The sequence below is a fragment of the Trachemys scripta genome, chromosome 7 (genome assembly GCF_013100865.1).
Source record: "Trachemys scripta elegans isolate TJP31775 chromosome 7, CAS_Tse_1.0, whole genome shotgun sequence".
Taxonomy (NCBI): Eukaryota; Metazoa; Chordata; order Testudines; family Emydidae; genus Trachemys; species Trachemys scripta.
In genome coordinates this window covers 56,316,578-56,340,170 of record NC_048304.1, presented here as the reverse complement: position 1 = coordinate 56,340,170, position 23,593 = coordinate 56,316,578, and the positions used below count along the sequence as shown (strand labels likewise).

At 52.0% G+C, this 23,593-nt stretch overlaps 1 protein-coding gene across 1 annotated transcript in view; it reads right to left on the bottom strand.

Annotated features, from left to right (window-relative positions):
• The window catches only part of PSD (pleckstrin and Sec7 domain containing), a 107,973-nt gene that overhangs the window by 41,411 nt on the left and 42,969 nt on the right, over nt 1-23,593 (bottom strand). Inside the window, exon 5 of the mRNA XM_034776477.1 lies at nt 20,635-21,078. Within this exon, the coding sequence (XP_034632368.1) occupies nt 20,635-21,078 (444 nt within the window). The remainder of the gene's footprint in view (nt 1-20,634; nt 21,079-23,593) is intronic.

The window sequence follows — 23,593 nt, the reverse complement described above, 5'->3', positions numbered from 1 at the left end:
ACATCAGGGGGGCCAGTGCACCAGGCGAAGGGGCTGCAAAACTCTCACTGCCCCAGAAATTCATAGGGGTCCACCCTTTTGAGTTGGTGTCTGGAAGAAAAGTGAGGGGACCCCGGGACTTGAGAGACAAATGGGAGGGAAAGATGAATGGGAAACTGGTGGTGAAGGTGGAGTACATTCCGGGAAACGCTCACTGAGCCCATGGGCTTGGCCAGGAAGAACGTAACCAGGGCCCGTGTAGTAGAGAGAAAAACTATGTGATCATGGGGGACTTTAATCTGAGAAACATACAGCTGGAAGTCTCATGCTGCCAGTACTAAAACATTCCTGGAATTTCTGAACATTACAGCTGACAATTTCCTAAGTCAAAAAGTGTTGCATCCAACATGGCGGAATTATATATTAGACCTCATCTTGACAGATAAAGAGGAACTGATCACAGAACTATTAGTTAATGTTAGCTTAGGTACAATGGTCATGGTATGATCACATTTATAATGTGCAAATAGAATACAGTCCAGACCAGTAATCATATATATAATGCTTTAAAAGAGCCAGTTTCACAAAACTGCAAACAGTTATGAGTCAAATCAACTGGGAGGAAGAATTTAATCGGAAAAACTTGAATGATAATTGGGACTTGTTTAAAAACACTTTACTAGATGCCTGAAAAGCCACAATCGAGGAAGAAGGCCATATTGTTTAAAAAACTGACATGGTTTACAGGGGAAGTGAAGACAGCTATAAATAACAAAAAATGATAGATCACAAATGGAAGAAAGAGGAAGTTGATAATATAAATCAGAAACTAGGAACTGTAGAAAATTGATAAGGGAGAAATCTGTCACTAGCAGAGTTAAGGAAAATGAGGAGGTTTTTTAAAGTATAGTAGGAACAAAAAGAATCCTGACAGTGGTATGGATCCCTCTCCAGATGGAAATGGTAGAAATATCAGTAACAATACAGAAAAGGCAAAAGTGTTCAATAAATATTTCTGTTCTGTATTTGGAAAAAACAGATGATATAGTCTCATCATAAGGTGATAACTCTCTTTGGATTTGTACAAGATGGAACACCACCAACAGTGCTGCCTAGTGAGCAAGCAGGGGTGTGGCAGGTCACCTCCCAGTTACAAATATCATCCTGTCCTTCAATGCCCCTTCAAGGGTTTCCAGTCCTTCCCTTTAGCACAGGGACTTTGGGGGGTCTGGGCCCTCGAACGGTCAGGTCTTCCCCAGCTGGGTTCTTCGCCAAGGTAAAGACTCTTGTTCTCATGTCTTCTTGGAATGGGTAGGGAAGCACTGCCCTCTCCACCGGGCTCCGGTCCAGGGCCCAATGGTGGGCAGTTACACTCTGCACCTTGGGGTGCTAATCAGCCCCCTCCCCCAACTACTTCCTACACAAGTCTCCTTTTCCACACAGTGTAAATCAAAAAGTGTCAAGTAAAGTCTCTGACCTGCATAATCAGTCCTCTGCCTCTTTTTTGTAGGTTTGCTCAAGTCTCTGGCAATGAGTTCCAGGGCCTACTTCTCCCAAGAATTCAGAGCAGCTATCTGCTCCCTTCCATTGCCTGCCTCCTTCTGAGCTGCTCTGCTTCTCCTTTCAAGCCTCTCCTCCAGCTTGCGCAGGCTTTGCAGGTGTGGTTGTGGGGAGGCTGCCTGGGCCCGGAGCTTTTCCTTAACACCTTGCTCTTCAGTGTGGGGTTTTTACACGTCATCATACCATTCCACTAGTATCTCACAAGGATGTTAAACAGCAGCTACTCAAGTTAGACATTTTAACATCAGCAGGTCCAGACAACTTGCATCCAAGAGTTACAAAAGAGCTGGCCGAGGAGCTCACTAGACCATTAATATTGATTTTCAATAAGTCTCAGAACACTGGGGAAGTTCCAGAAGACACAAAGAAAGCCAATGTTGTACCAATATCTAAAAAGGGTAAATGGGATGACTCAGATAATTATGATTTCCATTACTTGCATCTGAAGAAGTGAGGTTCTTACCCACGAAAGCTTATGCTCCCAATACTTCTGTTAGTCTTAAAGGTGCCACAGGACCCTCTGTTGCTTTTTACAGATTCAGACTAACACGGCTACCCCTCTGATACTCAGATAATTATAAGCCTGTCAGTCTGACATCGATCCCAGGCAAGATAATGGAATGGTTGATATGAGACTTCAGTAATACACAGTTAAAATAGGGTAACATAATTACAGTAATACCAATCAACATGGGTTTATGGAAAATAGATCCTGTCAAACTAATTTGATTTTTTTTTATGAGATTACAACTTTGGTTGATAAAGATAATAGTGTTGATATAATATACTTAGACTCCTGTAAGGTATTTGACTTGGTACTACACAACATTTTGATTAAAATTCTAGAACAATATAAAATTTAGCCTACATTGAATTGATTAAAAGCTGTCTGACAGATCTCAAAATGTAATTATAGACATGGAATCATTATTGAATGGTTCTGTTTCTAGTGGGATCCTGCAGGGATTGGCTCTTGGCCCTACACTATTTAACATTTTTATTAATGACTTGGAAAAAACAAAATCATCACTGATGAAGTTTGCAGATGACACAAAAATTGAGGGAGTGGTAAATAATGAAGAGGACAGGTCGCTGGTATAGCACGAGCTGTATCGCTTGGTAACCTGGGCACAATCAAACAACATGTGTTTTAATATGGCTAAATGTAAATGTATCCATCTAGGAACAAAGAACGCGGGCCAGACTTATGGCCGGGTGAGGGGAATGGACTCTGTCCTGGGAAGCAGTGGTACTAAAAAATACTTGGGGACTGTGGTAGATAGTCAGTTGAACATGAGCTCCCAGTGTGATACTGTGGCAAAAAAGGCGAATATGATCCTTGGATGCATAAACAAGGGAATCTTGAGTAGGATAGAGAGATTATTACAAAATGGGAAATGATTGTCTAGGAAGGAGTACTGCGGAAAGGGATCTGGGGGTCATAGTGGATCACAAGCTAAATATGAGTCAACAGTGTAACACTGTTGCAAAAAAAAAGCAAACATAACTCTGGGATGTATAAGCAAGACACAAGAAGTAATTCTTCCGCTCTACTCCGCGCTGATTAGGCCTCAACTGGAGTATTGTGTCCAGTTCTGGGCGCCACATTTCAGGAAAGATGTGGACAAATTGGAGAAAGTCCAGAGAAGAGCAACAAAAATGATTAAAGGTCTAGAAAACATGACTTATGAGGGAAGATTGAAAAAACTGGGTTTGTTTAGTCTGGAGAAGAGATGACTGAGAGGGGACATGTTAACAGTTTTCAAGTACATAAAAGGTTGTTACAAGGAGAAGGGAGAAAAATTGTTCTTCTTAATAGCTGAGGATAGGACAAGAAGCAATGGGCTTAAATTGCAGCAAGGGCAGTTTAGGTTGGACATTAGGAAAAACTTCCTAACTGTCAGGGTGGTTAAGCACTGGAATAAATTGCCTAGGGAGGTTGTGGAATCTCCACCATTGGGGATTTTTAAGAGCAGGTTGGACAAACACCTGTCAGGGATGGTCAAGATAATACTTAGTCTTGCCTTGAGTGCAGGGAACTGGACTAGATGACTTCTCAAGGTCCCTTCCAGTTCTATGATTCTATGAAAGCAGAAGGGCCGATACAGCAGCTTGCCAGCTTCTATGGCACTGGGGACCAGGAGAGGGATCTTGGCTCAGTGCGAAGGGCACCTGGGACTGTGACAGGCCTGTGAGATCACGAACCAGCTGAAGGTGAGTCATGTGCTGGTGCGGCCCAATATCATGAGTGTACCATGTCGACACAATGAAGCCACATGTTGACAGGGAGTGGTTGGTGCTGGTTATGTGTGGGCGGGGGGAGAGGGGGAATCCCCTGGTGGATCTCTTTCCTGAGACAGGAGTCAGCCTCCCACTGGAATCAATCCCGTTCTCAGACCAGCTAACCCTTGCCCAACAGGCAGGGAGCAGGGGGCTGCGTCCCTACCAGCAGCTGCTCTCCAGCCTGGGCTCACTAAAAACTGTCCATGGGGGGAGGGGAGACAAAAACAACACACCCACCAGGTGTTCCCCATTCACAGTCACTGGGAAAATAGCCCAGGATCTGGAGAGAGAGGACAGTGACATGTTGGTCCTATGAGTGATCCAGCTACCCACCAGCCCTGGGCCTCTCCCGTGGTGCTGGTCCCCAAGAAGGACGGATCAATCAGACTTTGTGTGGACTATGTACTGGAAGATCAATGCTGTCACCGTGTCCGATGCATGCCCCATGCCTAGTGCTAACAAGTTCCTAACCAAGTTTGGCCGGGGTGGTGGGGGAGGGGAGTGTTACCTCACTACCAGGGATATCACCAAAGGCTAATGGCTAGCACCTTTGGACCCAGATGCCAGGTTGGAATCTGCTCCCATCACCCCTATGGGACTCTTTGGGTTCCTAGTCCTACCTGTCAGCCTCAAGGTGGCACCTGCCACCTCCCAGCACCTGGGGAATCAGTTACTGAGGGGGGTGGAGGACTGTGCCCGGGCAAGCATAAATAATATCTGTGTCTTCAGGCCAACCTGGGAGGACCATGTGTCCCAGGTGAAGAGGGGGCTGAGACACCTCCAGGCTGCTGGACGACTATAGAGGACAAAAAGTGTAAGATGGGGATAGCAGAGGTGTCATAGCTGGGCCACTAGGTGGGAAGCGGCCATCTAAAGGCAGAGCTTGCTAAGGTGGAGGGGATCAGAGATTGACCCATTCTTCAAACCAAAACACAGGCCCAGGTCTCTAATTGGATGGCAGGGTACTACTGGAGGTTTGTACCACATTGTGGCTCCCATCATAAAGCTGTGTAAGAAGGGCAAGCCGGACAAGGAAGTCTGGACCAAGCAGTGCCAGTGGGCACTCTGTGTGCTGAAGGAGGCTCTAATCCAGGGGCTGGTCCTGGTAAACCCAGACTTGGATAAACCCAGACTTGGACAAGCCTTCAGGGTGTCCACAGATGCCTCAGACGCAGGGTAGGGCTGCACCAACTGAAAGGGGCTAATGCCAAGCCCTAAGATGGAGTCTGATCCCCCAGGGTTATGAGATGGACGTGATCCATGTTGATAAAGGTTCAAATGTTCTAGCCAATGCTTTGTCCCGGAGAGGGGTACCTGAACTTCCCCAGGTCACTGGCTGGAGTGACCCCACTCAGTTCAGACTCGAAGCGGGGAGAGATGTGACGAAGTGGGGGATTTTCTTAGTGTTTTGCATGAATACTGTGTGGGTCACAGTTTCTGTGTGTGTGGTGTGTTTAACAAGATGGTGGGAGAGGGAGTTTGTTGTTACAGAGGATGACATGTGACCTCACCTAGTAGCTGTGACCCAAACAACTGCCTGGAGATGGGGGACCCTAGCGACCGGTGACGGGGTGAGCAGGAGGCCCACCCCAGCTTGGCAGTCTGGCCAGTTCTGGCCAGTGGAAGGACAATGGGCTGCAGAGAGAGGACCCCGGTGACCTGACTAGCCAGTTCCAACCAGAGGGGAACAAAGGACAGAAGACTGAGGGCTCCAGCGACCTGTTTACCTGGAAAGGAAGACAAAGGACAGGGGAGGAGCTGTTGTGGCTGGTGATATAGGCCAGGGGTTCTCAAACTTCCCCACGACCCCCTTCTGACAACAAAAATTACTACACCACCCCAGGAGCAGGGCCAAAGCCAAAGGATGTCAGTCCCAGGAGGGGGCGGGCCTGTAACCTGAGCCCCACCACCCAGGGCTGAAGCCCTCAGGCTTCAGCTTCAGCCTGGATGGTGAGGCTCAGGCTTCGGCTTCACCCCCAGCAAGTCTAACGCCAGCCCTTGCAACCCAATTAAAACGGGGTCCGGATCCAACTGACCCACAGTTTGAAAACTGCTGATATAGGATGATTGGCTGGAAGGAGGGGGGGCTTCTGGACTGGGGCGAGAGAGCAGCCAGAGCCCACCTGGCTGCAGGAGAGACCTAGATGGACTATGCTGAGGGATGCTAGGCCTGAGGCCCTGAGAGTTTCCTATGCTGTATTCAGACGTTCAATAAACACTTCCGTTTTACGCTGGCTGAGAGTCACTGCAGGTTAGAGATCAGGGTTGCATTATTCCCTGTGGAAGTGGAGGCCTCAGGAGTCCAGAGCAAGTGGACTCCCTGAGGGGGCCCCTGGCGAGAGACAGGCATGCTGAAAGCTCAGAGAGGTGCGGTTTCAGGAGGCGAAGGGGCCTATGACTTTACCCCCGAGAGAGAGAGTGGACCCCCGAGAAGGGCTGTCGCACTGAATCACAGGAGCTGAGAGAGAGCAGGAGTCCTGTGAGTCTGTGACACCAAACAACAATAGAACCCTAAAGGTGCACGCACCATGGATCTGCAGATTCACACTGCGCATGCATACAGCAGGGGGTGGAGGGTGTCCTGGGAGCTCCCATGGGGGTAGGGGCGCACTCCTGGAGGCTCACACCGAGAGGAGATACCACCAGATGACCTGGTAGGATGTGTCGGGGGGGCAGGACAGAGGCCCACGCCGAGTGCCCACCCCAGGAAGGGGTGGAGCTTGCAGCAGAAGTACCATGTCAGAGTGGCTCACCCCGGGAGCCAGGCACAGGGCACATGTCGGAGGCACATGCATGTGCAGGCAGCAGAGTCTTACTGTGGTGTTTGTGCGAAGCAATAGAACAAGCTGTGTGAGCGCCTCCTGCACGTGCTGGTGGTATGGGGCCCACCAGAAAGGCAGCACCACGCTGCCAAGCTGGCAGAGTGCAGCACATTCACGTAGCCCTGAGGCTGTCTCCAATTCACTGCCACCAGCAGCTCCTCCTGCCAAGAGTTCTCAGCTGGCCAGGCAGCCATCTGCTGTGCTCTACGTCCAGCTAAGTGGGGAGACAGCAGAGTGGCATTGTCTCAGGAAACAGGCACTTCCCCCAGCTGGGACGCAGCATTGTGGGCCTTCCTATGTGACCCTCCTTCTAGCACAGAGAGGCTCAGGCCTACCTACCCAGCCTCTTCTCACCGGGCACAGCTGAAGGGGGATGTTCTCCTGGGCATGGCTCAGCCAACATCCCAGCGGAGGGAGGTTCAGAAATGCTGACGACACTCCAGCCCTCCCCTTCCCAAGCCATGTCCCCATCTGAGACTCCCTCTCCACCTGCAAATCCTACAGCCATTGCTCTCCAGCTCAGCAGGGCTGTTTCCCGTGGTGGAATATGGCTGGAATGGGATCAGTGTTGGGATCTGACTCTGTTTTGGCATCTGAGATGCACCTGCAAGGACAGGGGCTCATTTCTCTCATGCATTGGTCAGAGGTTAGGTAGGGTGGGCTCACACTGCAATCAAGCGTGCTCCTCTCTGGCCCTTCCAGTGCTGATGCTAAGAACATGAGGGGGCAGATCTTCAGCTGGTGTGAATCAGCAAGGGAGCACTGTTGTTTTACAGCAGCCCAAGATCCAGTCTAGGTTAGCATCAGGATTGAAAGGGCCAGAGGGGAGCTAACCTCTGGTCAGCATGAGACACAAATAAGCCGCTCTGCAGATGCATCTCTGCCCCAAATCCTGAACCAGGGTCACCACAGAGAGGTGTCCCCTCTCTCGCCTCCCATGGTTCAGCAAGCTCATGTCATACGCATGTCAGACGCATGCAGAGACGTCCCCTGCCACAAGGATTGGTGTTCCCCCCCGCTGGGGGCCTTAGAGTTGGTGTACTCACCAGATAGCTTTGGTGGAGAATCTGAGAGATGTGGCCCATATGGCAAAGGGCATCTGAATCCAGTGACATCTGGATCTCAGACCTTGGGGCCTGGTACAGCAAGGGGTGAAGCGTGACCCATGGGGAGATGGAGGGGGGAGAAATGAAAGATGCTGTGGACCCCCTCCCAGCTGGGGTCTCTGGCACTGACCCCACCTGACCGAAGCAGTTCTTCAGTTCTGAGCTTTAAGATCAACAGCAGCCAGCCTGCCTGACAGAAAGAGCTGATCGTGGGGGGGCGGAAACCAGGTCCTCAGCCCTTGCTAGGGATAGGGATCTCCTGCAATGACTAGCCACACCTGAGTGTGTGCTAGTGCAGGGGCAGAGGCCATGCCACTCCGCCCCTGCCAAGAGGGAGCATGGCTCTAAGCCCAGCCTTTCATCTCCCCCAAGCCAGAGTCCAGCCCAGCAGACCCAGTCCCTGAATCGAGTTTAGATTAGCCTGGACTGGTGGCTAGTCCCCACCCACCGGCCCCAGCTAACTAGCCCAGGCTCTCCAATAGCGCTTACCATGGTGGGTTCTGCCCTAAGGCTTAGGTCAGAGCCCAGCTAGGCCAGAGCTTGGTGCCAGGGCGTTGCCATGGTTCCCTGCACCTAAGGCGGCACCCTGATTCCAGCCCAGCTCTTCTGTGCTCTGGAGGCCCTGTCTAATGCTCTCCCTCCAGACTGAACACATGGCCCTCGGCCTCCTCCCCTTCGCTGCCCTCCCGGGATCCCAGAGCCCCTCCTTTGCTTCTGCCTAGGCCTGCTGGCTCCCTCCCTTCCCCATCTTCTCCCATGCAGCCTCCAGGTCAGCCCGTCTCCCCTCCCTATGTGTGTGGCCATCTGGGCCTCTCTCATGCTCTCTGCTCCTCCCACCCCCAGCTCACTTGCTCTGGGGGCGGGGGGGTGTCTTGTTTGTTCTGTGTAAGTCTTGCTCTCGCCATGTAAGCCCCTTGCTTGGTCTCCCTGTGCACGCAGCTCGCTCAGCCTGCCTCTCCCTCCCGAGTGTCTGTGCTTGTGTGCTTTTCTCTGTCTAGCCCTCTGTGTGTGTGTGTGTGGGGGGGAGATGGGGTGGGGGAGGAGGTGTCTTTACCGCTGAGCATGTCCATTCTGGCTGTCACAGTCTCTCCCTGTGTGTGACTACAAGCATCTCTGTGGAGGGGTCAGAGTGTGCACACACATGCATCTGAGTGTGTCCGTCTCCACATGTATGTGTGAGCGCTCCTGTCTGTGACCGTGTGTCACTAACCCTCCCTATCCCCAAATACGTGTCTGTTATGTGTGTCACTCTCTCTTCCCCTTCTGGAGGGGTCTGTCACACACACGTGTGCTCACAGACACACCCTGTTATGACAGCCTGAATCACACGCTCGCTCTCTCCTGAGGAATCCTATTGCCATTCTCTGACCTTGCCGCCTCCAGCCCGTGCCACTGCTGAGAAAGTTCCTGCTGCCCTTCAGCTCTCGACCTAGACACCTCTCAGTGACCGGAACTGCGTGCTGGGATCCAGTAGCCAAGTGCAGGCCCCTTAGGCAGCCACAAGCCCCTGCTCCCCGAGTCCCTCCGGGGCGGCTAGGCTGCAGGAGCTGGCAGAAAACTGCTTTCCCTGGCTCCTAGCAGGTTTCATAGCCTGGAGACTTTCCCACGGGGTGGGGGCCTTCTCCGTCCTCCAAACTCAAGGCAACACTTTCTGCCCTAAATCAGATACACCCTGGTTATCACACAAGCAGAGCTGAGCTGAGGATGGCAGCTGACGCCCCGTCTTTGCCCAGAGGGGGCCCCCACTGAGCCCGTGACCCCCTGCTCCAGTACAAGCATGGAGCCCACGGATGAGATCAGGGTCCTGGACCACTGCAGGTCTTGCACCCCCGATTCTCCTCATGCCATAGCCAGCCCCTTCTGCCAGGAGACTCCAATCCCCCGACAGGGAGCAGCAATTGGTACAACCTGCCTCCTACTTTTGAGAAGCCAACTTCCCCCTCACCCAATTCCGCACAGTGGTACAGTCAGTTCCACGCTTGGGAGATGGACTGCAGCACCTCCACCTGCTACACACCCTGGGCAGGATCCAGCCCCGCGCTGGGGAGACTCTCAGCCCCCTAGGCCCTAGCATGCCAGGTCCTCGTCCTCCCCTGCATCCCTCCTCCCATAATCACCACACCCTCCTCCTACCACCCATCATCACCCCACCCTCCTTCCATAACTACCCCCTGCACCCATCACCTTACCCTCCTCCTACCACACATCATCACCCTGCTCCAACCACCCCGACCCACCATCACACCATCCTCTCATCCCATATCTATCCTCCAGCCACCCCCGACCCCATCATCCTGCCCTCCTCCTCCCTCCAACACACCCATCACACCATCCGCTTATCCTGTATCTAGCCTTCAGCCACCCCCAACCTATCACCCTACCTTCCCCGACCCCATCACCCCACTCCCCTCCAACTACCCCACACACCCATCACCTCCCCTCCTCCTATCACTCCATCACCACCATGCTCCAACCACCCCCGACCCACCATCACACCATCCTCTCATCCTTTATGTATCCTCCAGCCACTTCCAACCTATCACCCTGCCTTCCCTGACCCCATCACCCCACCCTTCTCCAACCGCCCACTGCACCCAGATACTCTGTATCCTGCCACCCAGCTCCAACCACCCCAACACCTATATCCTGTCACCCTCCTCCAACGTTCTTCTCCCACCCCGGTGCCCCTCTCGCCCTGTCCCAGCCTCCTGCAAACATTGCTGCCACACCCCCATCCTCAAACTCTCCCACTGCTTCTCACCTCAGCCCCCTCCTGCTCCGTGTGCCTGTCTTATCACCCTCCACTCCTCACGCCACCCCCGTCCCTGCTTCACCTTCTTCCCGTTCCCTCCTGTCGCCCCATCCCACTCTGTTCCCCAGCTCTTCACCCTCCAACCCCCTGCCCCTGCATACATCCTCTCGCCCATGGCCCTTTCCATCGCTGCAGTGGCTTGCATCTCTCTCTCTTAGTGCTGAGAGCCCCACACTGGGCTCAGTGTCCCACAGAGCCAGCTAACCAGCCTGCCCAGTGAGTGCCCTGGAGAAAACAGTCCTGCACTGGCTTCTGGGAGGGAGAGGTCTGGTCCTCTAACTGTCCCAATATTTAAAGGGAACCTCAATGCATGCACACAACCGAATTTACTCCCATGACCCTCGCCCTTCTTGGGCATGCTGTTTGGATGCCCCCATGTACTAGCAAAGGCTGTATCCTCCTCTGCATTGGTGGTGGCATCAGCCCTGGGAGCTCGCTGGCCCTCTTACCAGGGCCATGGCATAGTGTCCATAGCCATCCACCAGCCCCCTGCCAGGTGAAGCCCAGCTTGTGACATCTCCATGACCATTCTCTCCCAGGTTTCTGTCCATGGCTGATTCTCCCTAGCCAGGGCTTCTAGGACTCTGCCCATCACCGCAGCATCTGACTCCCCTCTCCCTGCCCAGCTGCTGCTTCCCCAGCATGCTTTCCTGCCTGCCCTTCTTTACATCCGGCCTCATCTCGCTTCAGCCGATGCCCCAAATTTGCCAGGACCCTCCGGCGCGTGGCTCTATCGCCTCCTTCTGTGGTGTCGTTATACAATTAGTGTGATTAGTGCCAGCTCTCCCTTCCCCTCAGTGTCATTAAGGAAAGCAATCCAGAACACCAGGCCCCTGGGAAGGTCAAGCAGAGCCCTGTCTGTGGCAAGGGCCTGAGCCCAGCATCAGAGGCATGGCACCAGGGGTCAGACTCGCTAAATAGCGGACCAGAGCCCCTGCAATACAGCACTGAACTGTGGGGTTTGGGACTAGACCCATCTCTTATGTGGCATGCTGTTTTTGTCTATGTGGGTTCAGTCCCCAGGGATCTCCAGCCCCTGCATATGGAAGGAGCCAGAAGCTCTGGCACGGTACATATGGTATTAGCGTCATTCTGCCAGGACCCTGGGTTCCCAGACTCCCCATCACACCAGGGGGCACTGCAAAGCCCTGGGATCTTGATCACTAATTGCAAATTCCGGCTAACACTGCCTTGCTCAATCCCCCGCCCCCCTGCCTCCTGTTGCCATGGCAGCCACAGCTCCAGTCTCTCCATCTCTCCAGCACAATGTTTTGTCTGCCCTTGGCAAGCAGTTCCGTCCAACTGGAGTGTCCTCCCCACAACCAGCTCCCCACCTGCAAGGATGGGACCTGTCCCCCATTCCATCACAGAGAGGGGCCACCTGTACCCTGCCCCCCATGCCCCACTGCACGCACTGACACGCTGTATCCTGCCCCCCCAAGAAGGGAGTGATACCCTATAACTGGGAGCGCCCCACACCAGGCACAGCCCCTTAGCCCAGAATAGGAAGGGGCACGGATGCCCTTGTCTCCTGCCTTGGACAGGGCGAGAGCCTGTAACGGCCCACACACTGCAGGCAGAGTGGGATCTGCTCTCACCCACACACCCCGCCAGGCCTGTCACATCCCCCACTCTGGCTCCATGGGGCAGGGATGCTGTGTAGCACTCTGTGCCTATGCAGGGGTGGGACTGCCTCCACACATGCAGGAGGAGGAACCAACCTCTCTACCCTGAACCCTGGCCCGGAGAGAACCCTCATTAACTGGATCCCCTACAGGGGAAGGGGAAGAGGCCCACTGGCACTTAACCGGGGCTGGCACCTCGTACAGAAGGGGGGCATGCAGCTGCTACCTGATGAACAGAGGAGACCTGCACCTCACTCTATAATCTGGAGGGTGGCTGCATGGCTGCACATTTACAAACAGGAAGCGCCACCTACTGGGGAAGAGGGAGAACAGGACAGCAAGTTGGTTCAGTGCAACACTGAAGGGGGAAAGGAAACCGAGGGCTTGGGGAAGTTACTGTGCAGCAAGCCAGAGTGTGGATCTATGGCACGCCAGCTTGCGGCAAGTTGGTGCACTGTGGCGTCACACCCTGTCTTGCCATGCAGTATCTTGCCCTCTAAACAAGCCCCCAAGCAACTGCAGTTACTTAGAAATAGATCTGACCATCAGAGGCTGGATCCAGATTGGGAACAGGATTGTCCCAGAGTTCAGGGCTTTTTGCATGGAGGGTTTTGGCTTAGGCCCATCTCTTCTCCTTGTGGATCATCTGAAATCAAAATGTCTTGATGTCCAAAGGGATTTATAACTCACCAGGACACTGGAAAAGGCTCAGAGGCTCGAATGCAGCTGCAGAATCTGCTACGCTACCAGTTTACATTATCCAGGCAAGCCTCCCAGCTTGGTGATGAGCTGGTAGATCATCTAATGATCACCACTTTTCAAGTCTTAGGGCCAAGCCTTGAAGATCACTCTGGTTCACAGATCGAGGCGAGTGACCCAAACAGGCAGACACTGGAACATTATTTGCACTAACCACACTACAAATCCATCCACCAACAGCCTAAAGATAGTAATGGGAGCAGAGAGAACCCAGTGTTCCATCAGCACTGAAGCTGCAAACTCACGGCCTGCAGAGCTAATCCACACTGGACCCAAGCACCAGCCACTGCAAGCAGCTCTCATCCAACGTCACAATACAACAGCTGGGTAAGGGAGGAACTCATTGAGGCAGTATTATTAAATCTAGCTGGATGGCATTAGCCACTCCATCACACATGATAAAGCACTTCTTTGGGATACTCAAACCACCCTCTGTGGATAGATCTATGCCCTTCTTAGTCATTCTTCCCTGGCTTTCAGTAGCTGTGTCCACTGCTAACAGAAATTATGTCTTCTGCAGGGTAGCCAGGCTTACAACTTCTCTGAAGAATGCATTAGTCCACTTCTGAAAGCTTGAGGCAGAAGAATTCTCCCATTGTTGTCCTGGGTGCAGCCTCCCATTCCTGGGGAAAATCACTGGGGAAGTGGTGGAAACCATGCTCCAACACGGGGACCTACCAACATCCTAGATGCTTGGAAAGTGGGCTTCAGGCCAAGACACAGCATGGAGACAAGCCTAGTGGCACAAAAAATTATCTTCTGCAGGCAATGGATAGAGGTTACATCTCAATGCTCATGGTACTTGGCCTCTGCAGCTTATGACACAGCTGATCACAACATACTGCAGAGCTGTTAACATGACACAGCTGGTGTAGATGCGGCACTGTTTTGGCTACAGTCGTTCCTCTCAAAAAGGACCCAAAGAGAAGTAATGGATAACTACTTCTCCTCTCATAGAGCCCTCAGCACAGAGTCCTACAGGGATTTATCCCGATCCTGTTTCTTTTCAATATCTATGTGAGACCATTTAAAGAGGCAGTGAGATGCCAAAGACTCTGCTGCCAGCAAAACCTGGATGAAGCACAGCACCACATCATCTTTTCCAAAGATGCAGTCAACAGCATCACAAGGATATAGCAATGCCTGAAGAAGATCAGCATCTAGATGAAAAGCAGCTGGCTCAAAGCCAATGGAGATAAGACCAAAGGGGAAAAAACTTTGAAGAACTGGCCCAGGCATTCTCCTCCCCTACAACTGTGGGCATCTGCCCCCATTCGTTAAAGTGGCTGGAAGCTTTGGGGTCCTGTACAACTTGGCACGTGGCCTAGAAAACAAGATAACGTCAGCGATGGAAAAAGCCTTTTTTCTACCTCCAGCTTGCTCGGAAATGCTGTCCTTCCTCCCAGAGGAACGCCTGGCCATAGCGATCTATCCAGGTGTTGGGTTAGTGTAACTAACTGTATCTGGGTTGGTAGGTGGCCACTGTGGAGACTCCAGCCCAAGCAGAATGCAGCAGCAGGATCCTCAACAGGATGGGCTGCCCCCTCATTCCTGCATTCCACTCCCCTCGCTGGCTCCCAGTTCAAGGTCCTAGTCCTGATTTTCAAGGCTGGCAAGACACCAAGTCCCAGCTATATCTGCAACCACATCTCTATTCATGACCCACCAGGAATGAAGTGATTCTCTAGGATGATGCAGCTCACTAAGCCCAGGAGGAGACATGTGAGAGCTGGAGTCAAATTGCTCTTGGTCAACGGGGTTTGGCTGTGGAAGAAGTTTGGAGAGAAAAACAGACTAATTTGGAGTAGGGGCACCCTGCAAGAGCCTCCTCTTTGACAAAGCTTTCCATTGGACTTTATCCAGCTTGGCTTAACAGTGAAATCTTTGGTGAGCTTAAACACAAAAAGGAAGCTTACAAGAAGTGGAAACTTGGACAGATGACTAGGGAGGAGTATAAAAATATTGCTTGAACATGCAAGGGTGTAATCAGGAAGGCCAAAACACAACTGGAGTTTCTACAGTTATGTAAGCAACAAGAAAAAGGTCAGGGAAAGTGTGGGACCCTTAATGAACGGGGGAGGCAACTTAGTGACAGATGATGTGGAAAAAGCTGAAGTACTCAATGCTTTTTTTGCCTCGATCTTCACAGACAAGGTCAGCCCCCACACTGCTGTCCTGGGCAACACAGTATGGGGAGGAGGTGAGCAGCCTTCAGTGGTGAAAGAACAGGTTAAGGACTATTTAGAAAAGCTGGACATGCACAAGTCCATGGGTCCAGATCTAGTGCATCCAAGTATGCTGAGGGAATTGGCTGATGTGATTGCAGAGCGATTGGCCATTATCTTTGAAAACTCATGGCGATCAGGTGAGGTCCCGGACAATTGGAAAAAGGCAAATATAGTGCCCATCTTTTAAAAAGGGAAGAAGGAGAACCAGGGGAACTACAGACCGGTCAGCCTCACCTCAGTCCCTGGAAAAATTATGGAGCAGGTCCTCAAGGAAACCATTTTGAAGCACTTGGAGGAAAGGAAGGTGATCAGGAACAGTCAACATGGATTCACCAAGGGCAAGTCATGCCTGACCAACCTGATTGCCTTCTATGATGAGATAACTGGCTCTGTGGGGAAAGTGGTGGACATGATATATCTTGACTTTAGCAAAGCTTTTGATACGGTCTCCCACAGTATTCTTGCCAGCAAGTTAAAAAAGTATGGATTGGATGAACGGACTATAAGGTGGATAGAAAGCTGGCTAGATTGTTGGGCTCAACGGGAAGTGATCAACGGCTCGATGTCTAGAGGTATCAAGAGGAGTATCTCAGGGGTCGGTCCTGGGGCCAGTTTTGTTCAACATCTTTATTAATGGTCTGGATGATGGGATGGATTGCACCCTCAGCAAGTTCACAGATGATATTAAGCTGGGGGGAGAGGTAGATAACCTGGAGGGTAAGAATAGGGTCCAGAGTGACCTAGACAAATTGGAGGATTGGGCCAAAAGAAATCTGATGAGGTTCACCAAGGACAAGTGCAGAGTCCTGCACTGAGGACAGAAGAATCCCATGCACTGCTACAGGCTGGGGACCAACTGGCTAAGCAGCAATTCTGCAGAAAAGGACCTGGGGATTACAGTGGATGAGAAGCTGGATATGAGTCAGCAGTGTGCCCTCGTTGCCAAGAAGGCTAACGGCATACTAGACTGCATTAGTAGGAGCATTGCCAGCAGATCGAGGGAAGTGTTTATTCCCTTCTATTCGGCACTGGTGAGGCCACCACTGGAGTATTGTGTCCACTTTTGGGCCACCCACTACAGAAAGGATGTGGACAAATTGGAGAGAGTCCAGCGGAGGGCAACAAAAATAATCAGGGGGCTGGGGCACATGACTTATGAGGAGAGGCTGAGGGAACTGGGCTTGTTTAGTCTGCAGAAGAGAAGAGTGAGGGGGGATTTGATAGCAGCCTTCAACTACCTGAAGGGGGGTTCCAAAGAGGATGGAGCTCGGCTGTTCTCAGTGATGGCAGATGACAGAACAAGGAGCAATGGTCTCAAGTTGCAGTGGAAGAGGTCTAGGTTGGATATTAGGAAACACTATGTCACTTAGAGGTTGGTGAAGCACTGGAATGGGTTACCTAGGGAGGTGGTGGAATCTCCATCCTTAGAGGTTTTTAAGGCTCAGCTTGAGAAAGCCTTGGCTGGGATGATTTAGTAGGGAATTGGTCCTGCTTTGAGCAGGGGGTTGGACTAGATGACCTCCTGAGGTCTCTTCCAACCCTAATCTTCTATGATGTGCTCTGGAAGGGGTGTGTGATTGAGCAGCAAAGTGCTGACAGCATCTGCACAAGAGCCCCACAGTGGAGATAGCGATGGAGCTGTCAAGAGATAGGAAGCAATTGGGAAACTGAGGCCGCAGACACTTGGGATGTAAGACCCTGTGACACCCAAAGAATGTGGGTGTCGCACAACTATGGAGTCAGTGCAACTAGTGCAACTGTGTTCAGAACCTCTTAAGTGCTTGCTGACGGTAACATGGCTGGAGAGGTTTGCATGGGTGGGGGACACAGAGAATAATATCAGAGCAGACTCCCTCTGCCCAACTACTTACCAGTCCCTTTGAAAAATATCTGCCAGGCCACTTCTACCTGTCAGATTCCTACCCTCAGCCTTCCTTGTCTGTATCCCCTCTCCTCTCGCCCCTTCCTGCTGGGTTGGATCATGGCTGTAACAGCCCTGGGCTGCAAGATAACTGGGTACGACCCACCCATTGTCAAATTAAACTCACCCCTTAAATCTGGGCTGATTATGGACTAGAGATTGCTCTCGACCCCAGCTGCTCTGTGCTGCTCCGAAGGTGGATAGCAGCTGGGTAGCTGCTTATCTGATGTAGTGTTTGCGTAGCTGCTCCTGGCCCTGGGGAAAGGGTGAGGGCCAGGTTACCCTTGTGCTCCAGCTGCTCCTTGGGCTGCTTTACCTTACACCAAGGACCAGAATCCAGGGATTCCAAGGATGGTGTAGTCGTCCCCTCCCCCTGGAGCCGGGCACAGCACACAATCTGTGCTTTATGGTTTTCCATAGACATCTGAGCCTTGTTTACAATGAGGAGCATGGGACAGACAGACAGACATGGTCCGGTTACCAGCGGGCACCACTGACCATCACTTCCCCTGGCAGAAAGTACGGCAGGCCCCTCACTCAGCATGATCTAGCTGGAATACAGTGAAAGGTCAGCAGGCAGCACTTCTGCCTCTTCCTAGCTGTGTCCCTGCAGCACAGGCCTCAATCCTTGCACGGGGCTGCTTAGTATTTTGCCGAGTGACTGTCCCAGGCCCCTCCATACAGCTTGAGATCCCTACATTGAGCCTCTCGTTTCTTACTCTCCTTGGAGCCAGTGCCCTTTAAGTCCAGAAGCAGGATACGACGAAGAGAAGCAGATCCATTCCCACTCTTGGTTACACCCAGGGCTGGCTTCAGTGTTTTTGTGGTCCCAGGCGGCGGGAAAAAAAAAAAAAAAAGCCGTGATCGGCGGCACTTCGGCAGCAGCTCTACTACCGCTGCTTCATTTTTTGGCGGCAGGTCTGAGGGACTCGCCGCCGAATTGCCGCCGAAGAGCCGGACGTGCCGCCCCTTTCTGTTGGCCGCCCCAAGCACCTGCTTGCTGCGCTGGTGCCTGGAGCCGGCCCTGGTTACACCCCCTGGAATCCCTCCTGAATACAACAGGCTGTGTAGAGGTCAGTGGGAACAGGGTTTGGCTCAATGTCACTAGAAAAATGAAACTTCACCCATGTGGGGTTGGTGTCAAAGCTGGCAACAGAGCCACGGGGCACTAGCTCCAGAGCGAGATGCCCTCGCATAAGGCATTGCTACAACACTGAAGGTCCCCGAGGAGACAGGGTCTCTGGGTGAGGAGACTGAAGTAAGAGCTCTGGGGCTGTTGAGAAAAATCGCGAGTCGTGTAGCTGAGACCTGGTCTACACTAGGAAATGAAGTCGGTAGAACCACCTTGCACAGGCAGGGGTTTGAAAAATCCACCCCCCTGAGCGACACAGTTAAGCCAACCTGAGCCCCGGTGCAGACGGCGCTAGGTTAATGGATTACCTACGCTGACAGGAGAACTCCTCCTGTCGGTGTAGGTAGTGTCTGCACTGAAGCACTCCAGTGGCAGCTGCACCGCAGCAGCGTTTTAAGTATAGACAAGCCTTGGGAGACAAAACTCCAGGGGAAAGGCCAGACAGACCAAGAGCCCCGGATTGCCCAGGAATACTGGGAGAAACTGCATGGAGATGATAAGGCAGGAAGCAGATGGGTGGGAGGGAGGAATCCCAGAGGGATGCAGAGAAACTCTATTGGCCCTGGAAGTCCTCATGCGGGAGAAACAGGTCAGGCAGCACGAGTGGCAGAACCAAACACAAATGGTCTCCACACCTCTCTGGGTGAACAGCTTCCTGCGGAGGGCTCTTGAGCGGCCGTGGCAGACACAGGTAGAGCGCTAAGAGCTCTCCAGAAGTTTGCCCTTCCAGCAGAGCACTGACAGGCCAAAGGAATGCCGTGCTGGAGAGCAGCTGAGAGTCAGTGTCTCTCCACACAGCCCTACAGCAGACTCTATTGCTGCACAATATGCTGAGGTGGATCTTTGCAAAAGGCAATCCATTTCTGCCTCACACCTCCCCCTGTGCATCCCAGAGTGCACTGTCTGTACGCTGGAAGCAGGCAGTGCAGAGCAAACCACAGAAATTGATTCAGCATCTGGCGGCATTGCCCCCTTGGTAGCCATTAGGAAAACAAACAGCACTTACTTAGACAAACTAGCCTCAACAAGAGAGAAGTGGTAGAAGATTGGTGTGGCTTTAGCATAGACTTGGGAGCCAGGAACTCCCAGCTCTGATACCAACTCACCACGCGATCTTGGGGGTAAATGTCATCTCTTCTCTGTGCTTAGTTCCCCAGCTGTGAAGAGGATAACACTGACACTGGGTGCTGTGTTAGTCAACGTGTGTATGGTGCTTTAATGATATGCTCTGACACAGTGTTAAAGGGGAAAACAAGGAGTTATGACTCCAGTAACTGCCCTCTCATCGCCTGCCATCACGAGTTGAAATGAAAACACTACCAGCAATTTAGCTCCCCCATCTCCTAAAAGATGGGCTCCAGGGGAGAACCCCTGGGCAACCAGGACCAACTCCTGGTCAAGAACAGCCCATAAACAGACATCGCCTTTCCTCCCAGATGGGCTGGGGATCATGTCACTGACTGCAGTCACCATTACGTAGTGCCCACTGCCCAACAGCACCACTCATGGGGTTCTTCTCTGAGCCCCAGAGGGAGCGCATGGGAAACCAGGGAGTGTGGATTCCTTCATCCATAATAGCTCTGGATAACTTTCTCCCCACCCCATTTCCTGCTGGCCCAGCTCTGCCCTGACCCTCTTGTGACACATGCTCGTGAAAGCTGGGAATGGTTATGCTAAGAGGCTACTTGGGGATGCAGGGAGGTTTGGTGGCCAAGAGTGGGGGTCAGGTCCAGGAAGCTGCTGACACAGGATTGTGAGATTCTGGCTGCTGGGCGGACCGGCCATTGCTTGTCAGTGGGGAAGGGTGTGGTGGTAGCAGGAGGTCTCTGTAGCTGGGATGGGGGCTCTTGGTCTGAGTCTTATCACAGCTTTGGATAAGCCTCTCTGTCATGATACCTGCAGGACCATTCTATGATAGCTATTATTGCGGCCAAAGGGATGAAGGTCCCAGCAGACCCAAGCCTCCTGCTTCCCAGCTCAAGTAGCCTTGGTTCCCTGTGTAACTCAGCATCAGGGACACCTCATGATGCTGAAGGGGGTGGGAGGAGACCACAAGCACCCCTAGCCAGAACACAAACAACTGCAGTGACATCACAAAGGCCTCTCGTGGCCAGCCAGCTAACGATACAGGGCCTGTGCTAGCCCACCACGAACTGTGTTCATCCGGGGAACTTAGAGGGAGACAACTTGCTTTTACTAGAGTTGTTTTACCCCGTGAATCCCTCTGCCTGAGCCCCTGGATGTTCTCTCTGAGCGTGAGTTCGGCATTCTGAATGGCCCCCCTTCCCAGATGCTCTGGCCTGGATTCAAGTCGATTGACTAACCCAGGCAGGCTGCATGCCTCTTTCGGGTGGGTACACACATCCAGCCTTCAACGGCTCTGATGGAGGTAGCTTGGGTCACTCACCTTACGATGGAGGTCAGGGGCAGTCCAAAGCTGTCCTCCGAGCGGCAGGGGCTGTGAAAGCCATTCTTCCCCCTTCTCCCCTGCTCCTCTTCCCTCTCGGTCCAGGGGGCATCAGTGGCAGAGCTGGTTCCAGAATCTGGCTCCAGGTGGGCCAGAGGGGCAAAATTCTGCTCAATTAGCTTGGCGCTGTCTCGGATCTGGTCCTGTATTTCCGGGGTGAGGATTGGGAGGTCAAAGGTGAAATAGGTACCACGGGTACGGGTTGGGGAGGAGAGAACATCAATTGAATCTAGGCTGGTGTAGGACGTCCCCTTGGCTCGATGGGACTCCATGATGCTCTCGAAATGCTTGCTGAAAGAGTCCATCCCATCCTTGGAGAGGCTGTGTCCCAGGAGGAATGGCACCGGTGACTTGAGCAGGCCCTGTTCATCTCTGTCCATGATCCTGGGGGGGGTGGGGAGGAGAGAAGGAACAGCTGGTTAGTGAGGAGCATAGAACGGCGCACTCCTTGCCCTCTGCTAGCCCATCGGTTCTAAATTCATCTGCTACTGAGACCAATAACTGGGAAGGATAGCGTCTCCTCGGAACCAATACAGGACCATAACCCACTGGGGAGTCAGGTTATGGGGAAAAAGCCTGGCCAGTCAGATAGGACACTGCACACACTGCCTCACGTTGGAATCTGAACCGCTCTGCACCTAAGTGCTCTGGATGCACATGCCAATGAATACAGCACAGACTTTGTTCCCCTCCAGGGGCTCATCCACAAAGACCAATGACTCCGCTACTGCAACCAGACTTTGTCTGTTGGCTCAGGTAGTAAAGGCTCATTCTTTTAGACACAGAGGTCCTGGGTTCAGATCCCATTGAGGACCCAGCCCTATGCCCCATGATCAGATCTGTAATGGGATACAAAGCCTTTCTCCCCTAGGTCACCGGTTTGAACCCAGTCCAGATCAGAAGTGATCAAAAGTCATTACGATCTGACAGTGTGGGCTGTTAAATGAGGTAGACTATAGCCAGCCAATCAAATTGAGCATGAAGCAGTAAGCAGCTTTCCAGCAAAATGAACACAAATTCACTTCATTCATAAAAGTACAAACAAACAGAATCCCAAAACCCCTCTCAGCTGATATACCGCCATCAGTTTAATAAAGTAAAGGGAAATTACTTTAGGCCATGCCGGTTTCCAATTGGCTAGAGCACTGGAAAATTTATCCAGTCAGAAAGCATTCTATCCCACTGCTAGGTTACTGGACCCTATGAACACATTTTCATTCAGAGGACTTGGAAAACTCATTGTCTAAACACCTGCTGTCTCAGTGATTGAATGTCATTAATTCATTAACCTGCTCAAAACACAACTCTGGTAATCTCACTAGGCCAACCTCTCCATGACTTCAGGGGGGGTTGCCTAAGCAAGCAGTAGGTAAAGAGTGGAGAAACCCAACCTTATATACGATAATTCTCCACTTCTGTTGTGCAGTGTTACTTGGGTGCTCAAATGTCCACCACGTTCCACCCCATAGGTGGCTGCGTTTCAGCGGTGGGTAAAATGACTGCTCTACATGGTAAAAATCAGTCTATTATATTTTATGGAGGCCTTTGTTTCCCCCAAGAAGAAAGATGCCATAGAAATGTAAATTCCCTATCATTATAATTCAGGAAGTGTACTATTAAATCAACTTAACAATGCCTGGATCATTTGTCATTAGAGTCCATCTGGAGTCCCATGTGCTGTACCAGAGGCCAAGGATTATTGCTGTGAATGGGATGCAGCATAGGGCAGCAGCAATGGCACCAGGACAGAAGAATATCCATTAAGGGAGCTGGGCAGATTCTCACTGGAAAAGCAGAGGTCAGGGAGGTGACCTAGGCCAGGTTATGAAATAACAGATGGGCCGGACGGGGATGGTTCCCACACCCTGTTGGGGATCAGAGCAGAGGGGCACCATCTTAGCAAGAGGGAACTTTGGGCCAGGGGTAACAGACATGGGGGAGAAGACTGGAGCAGAGCACAGATTGTAATCGGGCTCCTGCGCAGAAGCACGGACAAGAAACAAATCATTTCCAGATGCCAGTCACATGCACTTGGGCAAGAGACACAGAGAATCCTTTCCAGAAGGGGAAGGGATCGTGGGAGAGGGGAAGGAGGTAAAGGACAGTAGGAGCGGCACTGCTTCTGGAGGGTCTTCTCTGTGCTCCTGCCTCGTTAGTGGTCCATACTGACAGATACAGGCCCACTGAACCAGCAGGATGCAAACTCTCATTGCTGTTATTGTCCCAACCATACCCACTTCAAGGTGTAATTACACGAGGGGAGAGAGCTGCGGCTTCAGCATCCCCAGCACTGTCAGCAGCATCCAGCTGGGGCCTTCCCCAGCTGCTGTATGTCAGCATGCCCTTTCCTGGGTCAGCACACGATCTCCAGCTGGAGTCGACCACAGACACAGAGGCAGCACACAGTCCCACGACTGCCTCCTGCTTTGTATGCAGCTCCTCTGCTAAGACAGTCAAAAGCCTACTTCATCTTTTATTGCAGCTCTTCTCTACACCACTGTCAATGGATTTTTTCCCACAAGGCCTCCCGCCCCCTCCATCCTGCCAGAGACAGTGCTGGTTAATTCTGCCATTTAGCACCTACATGAACTGATCTGTGGCCCCAGGCTAATTAGGAGCATATTTATTGCCACAAAAATCAGGCCCCTGGCTCATTGCTGCTACTCTGCTGTAGTTTGAAGTTACTAGCAATTGGTTTTTGTAAGCAATTCTCACCAACTTGCTGTCCTCTTCCTTTAGCAGATACTTAATAAAAATAAGTTTCAGAGTAACAGCCGTGTTAGTCTGTATCCGCAAAAAGAAGAACAGGAGTACTTGTGGCACCTTAGAGACTAACAAATTTATTAGAGCATAAGCTTTCATGGACTACAGCCCACTTCTTCGGATGCATATAGAATGG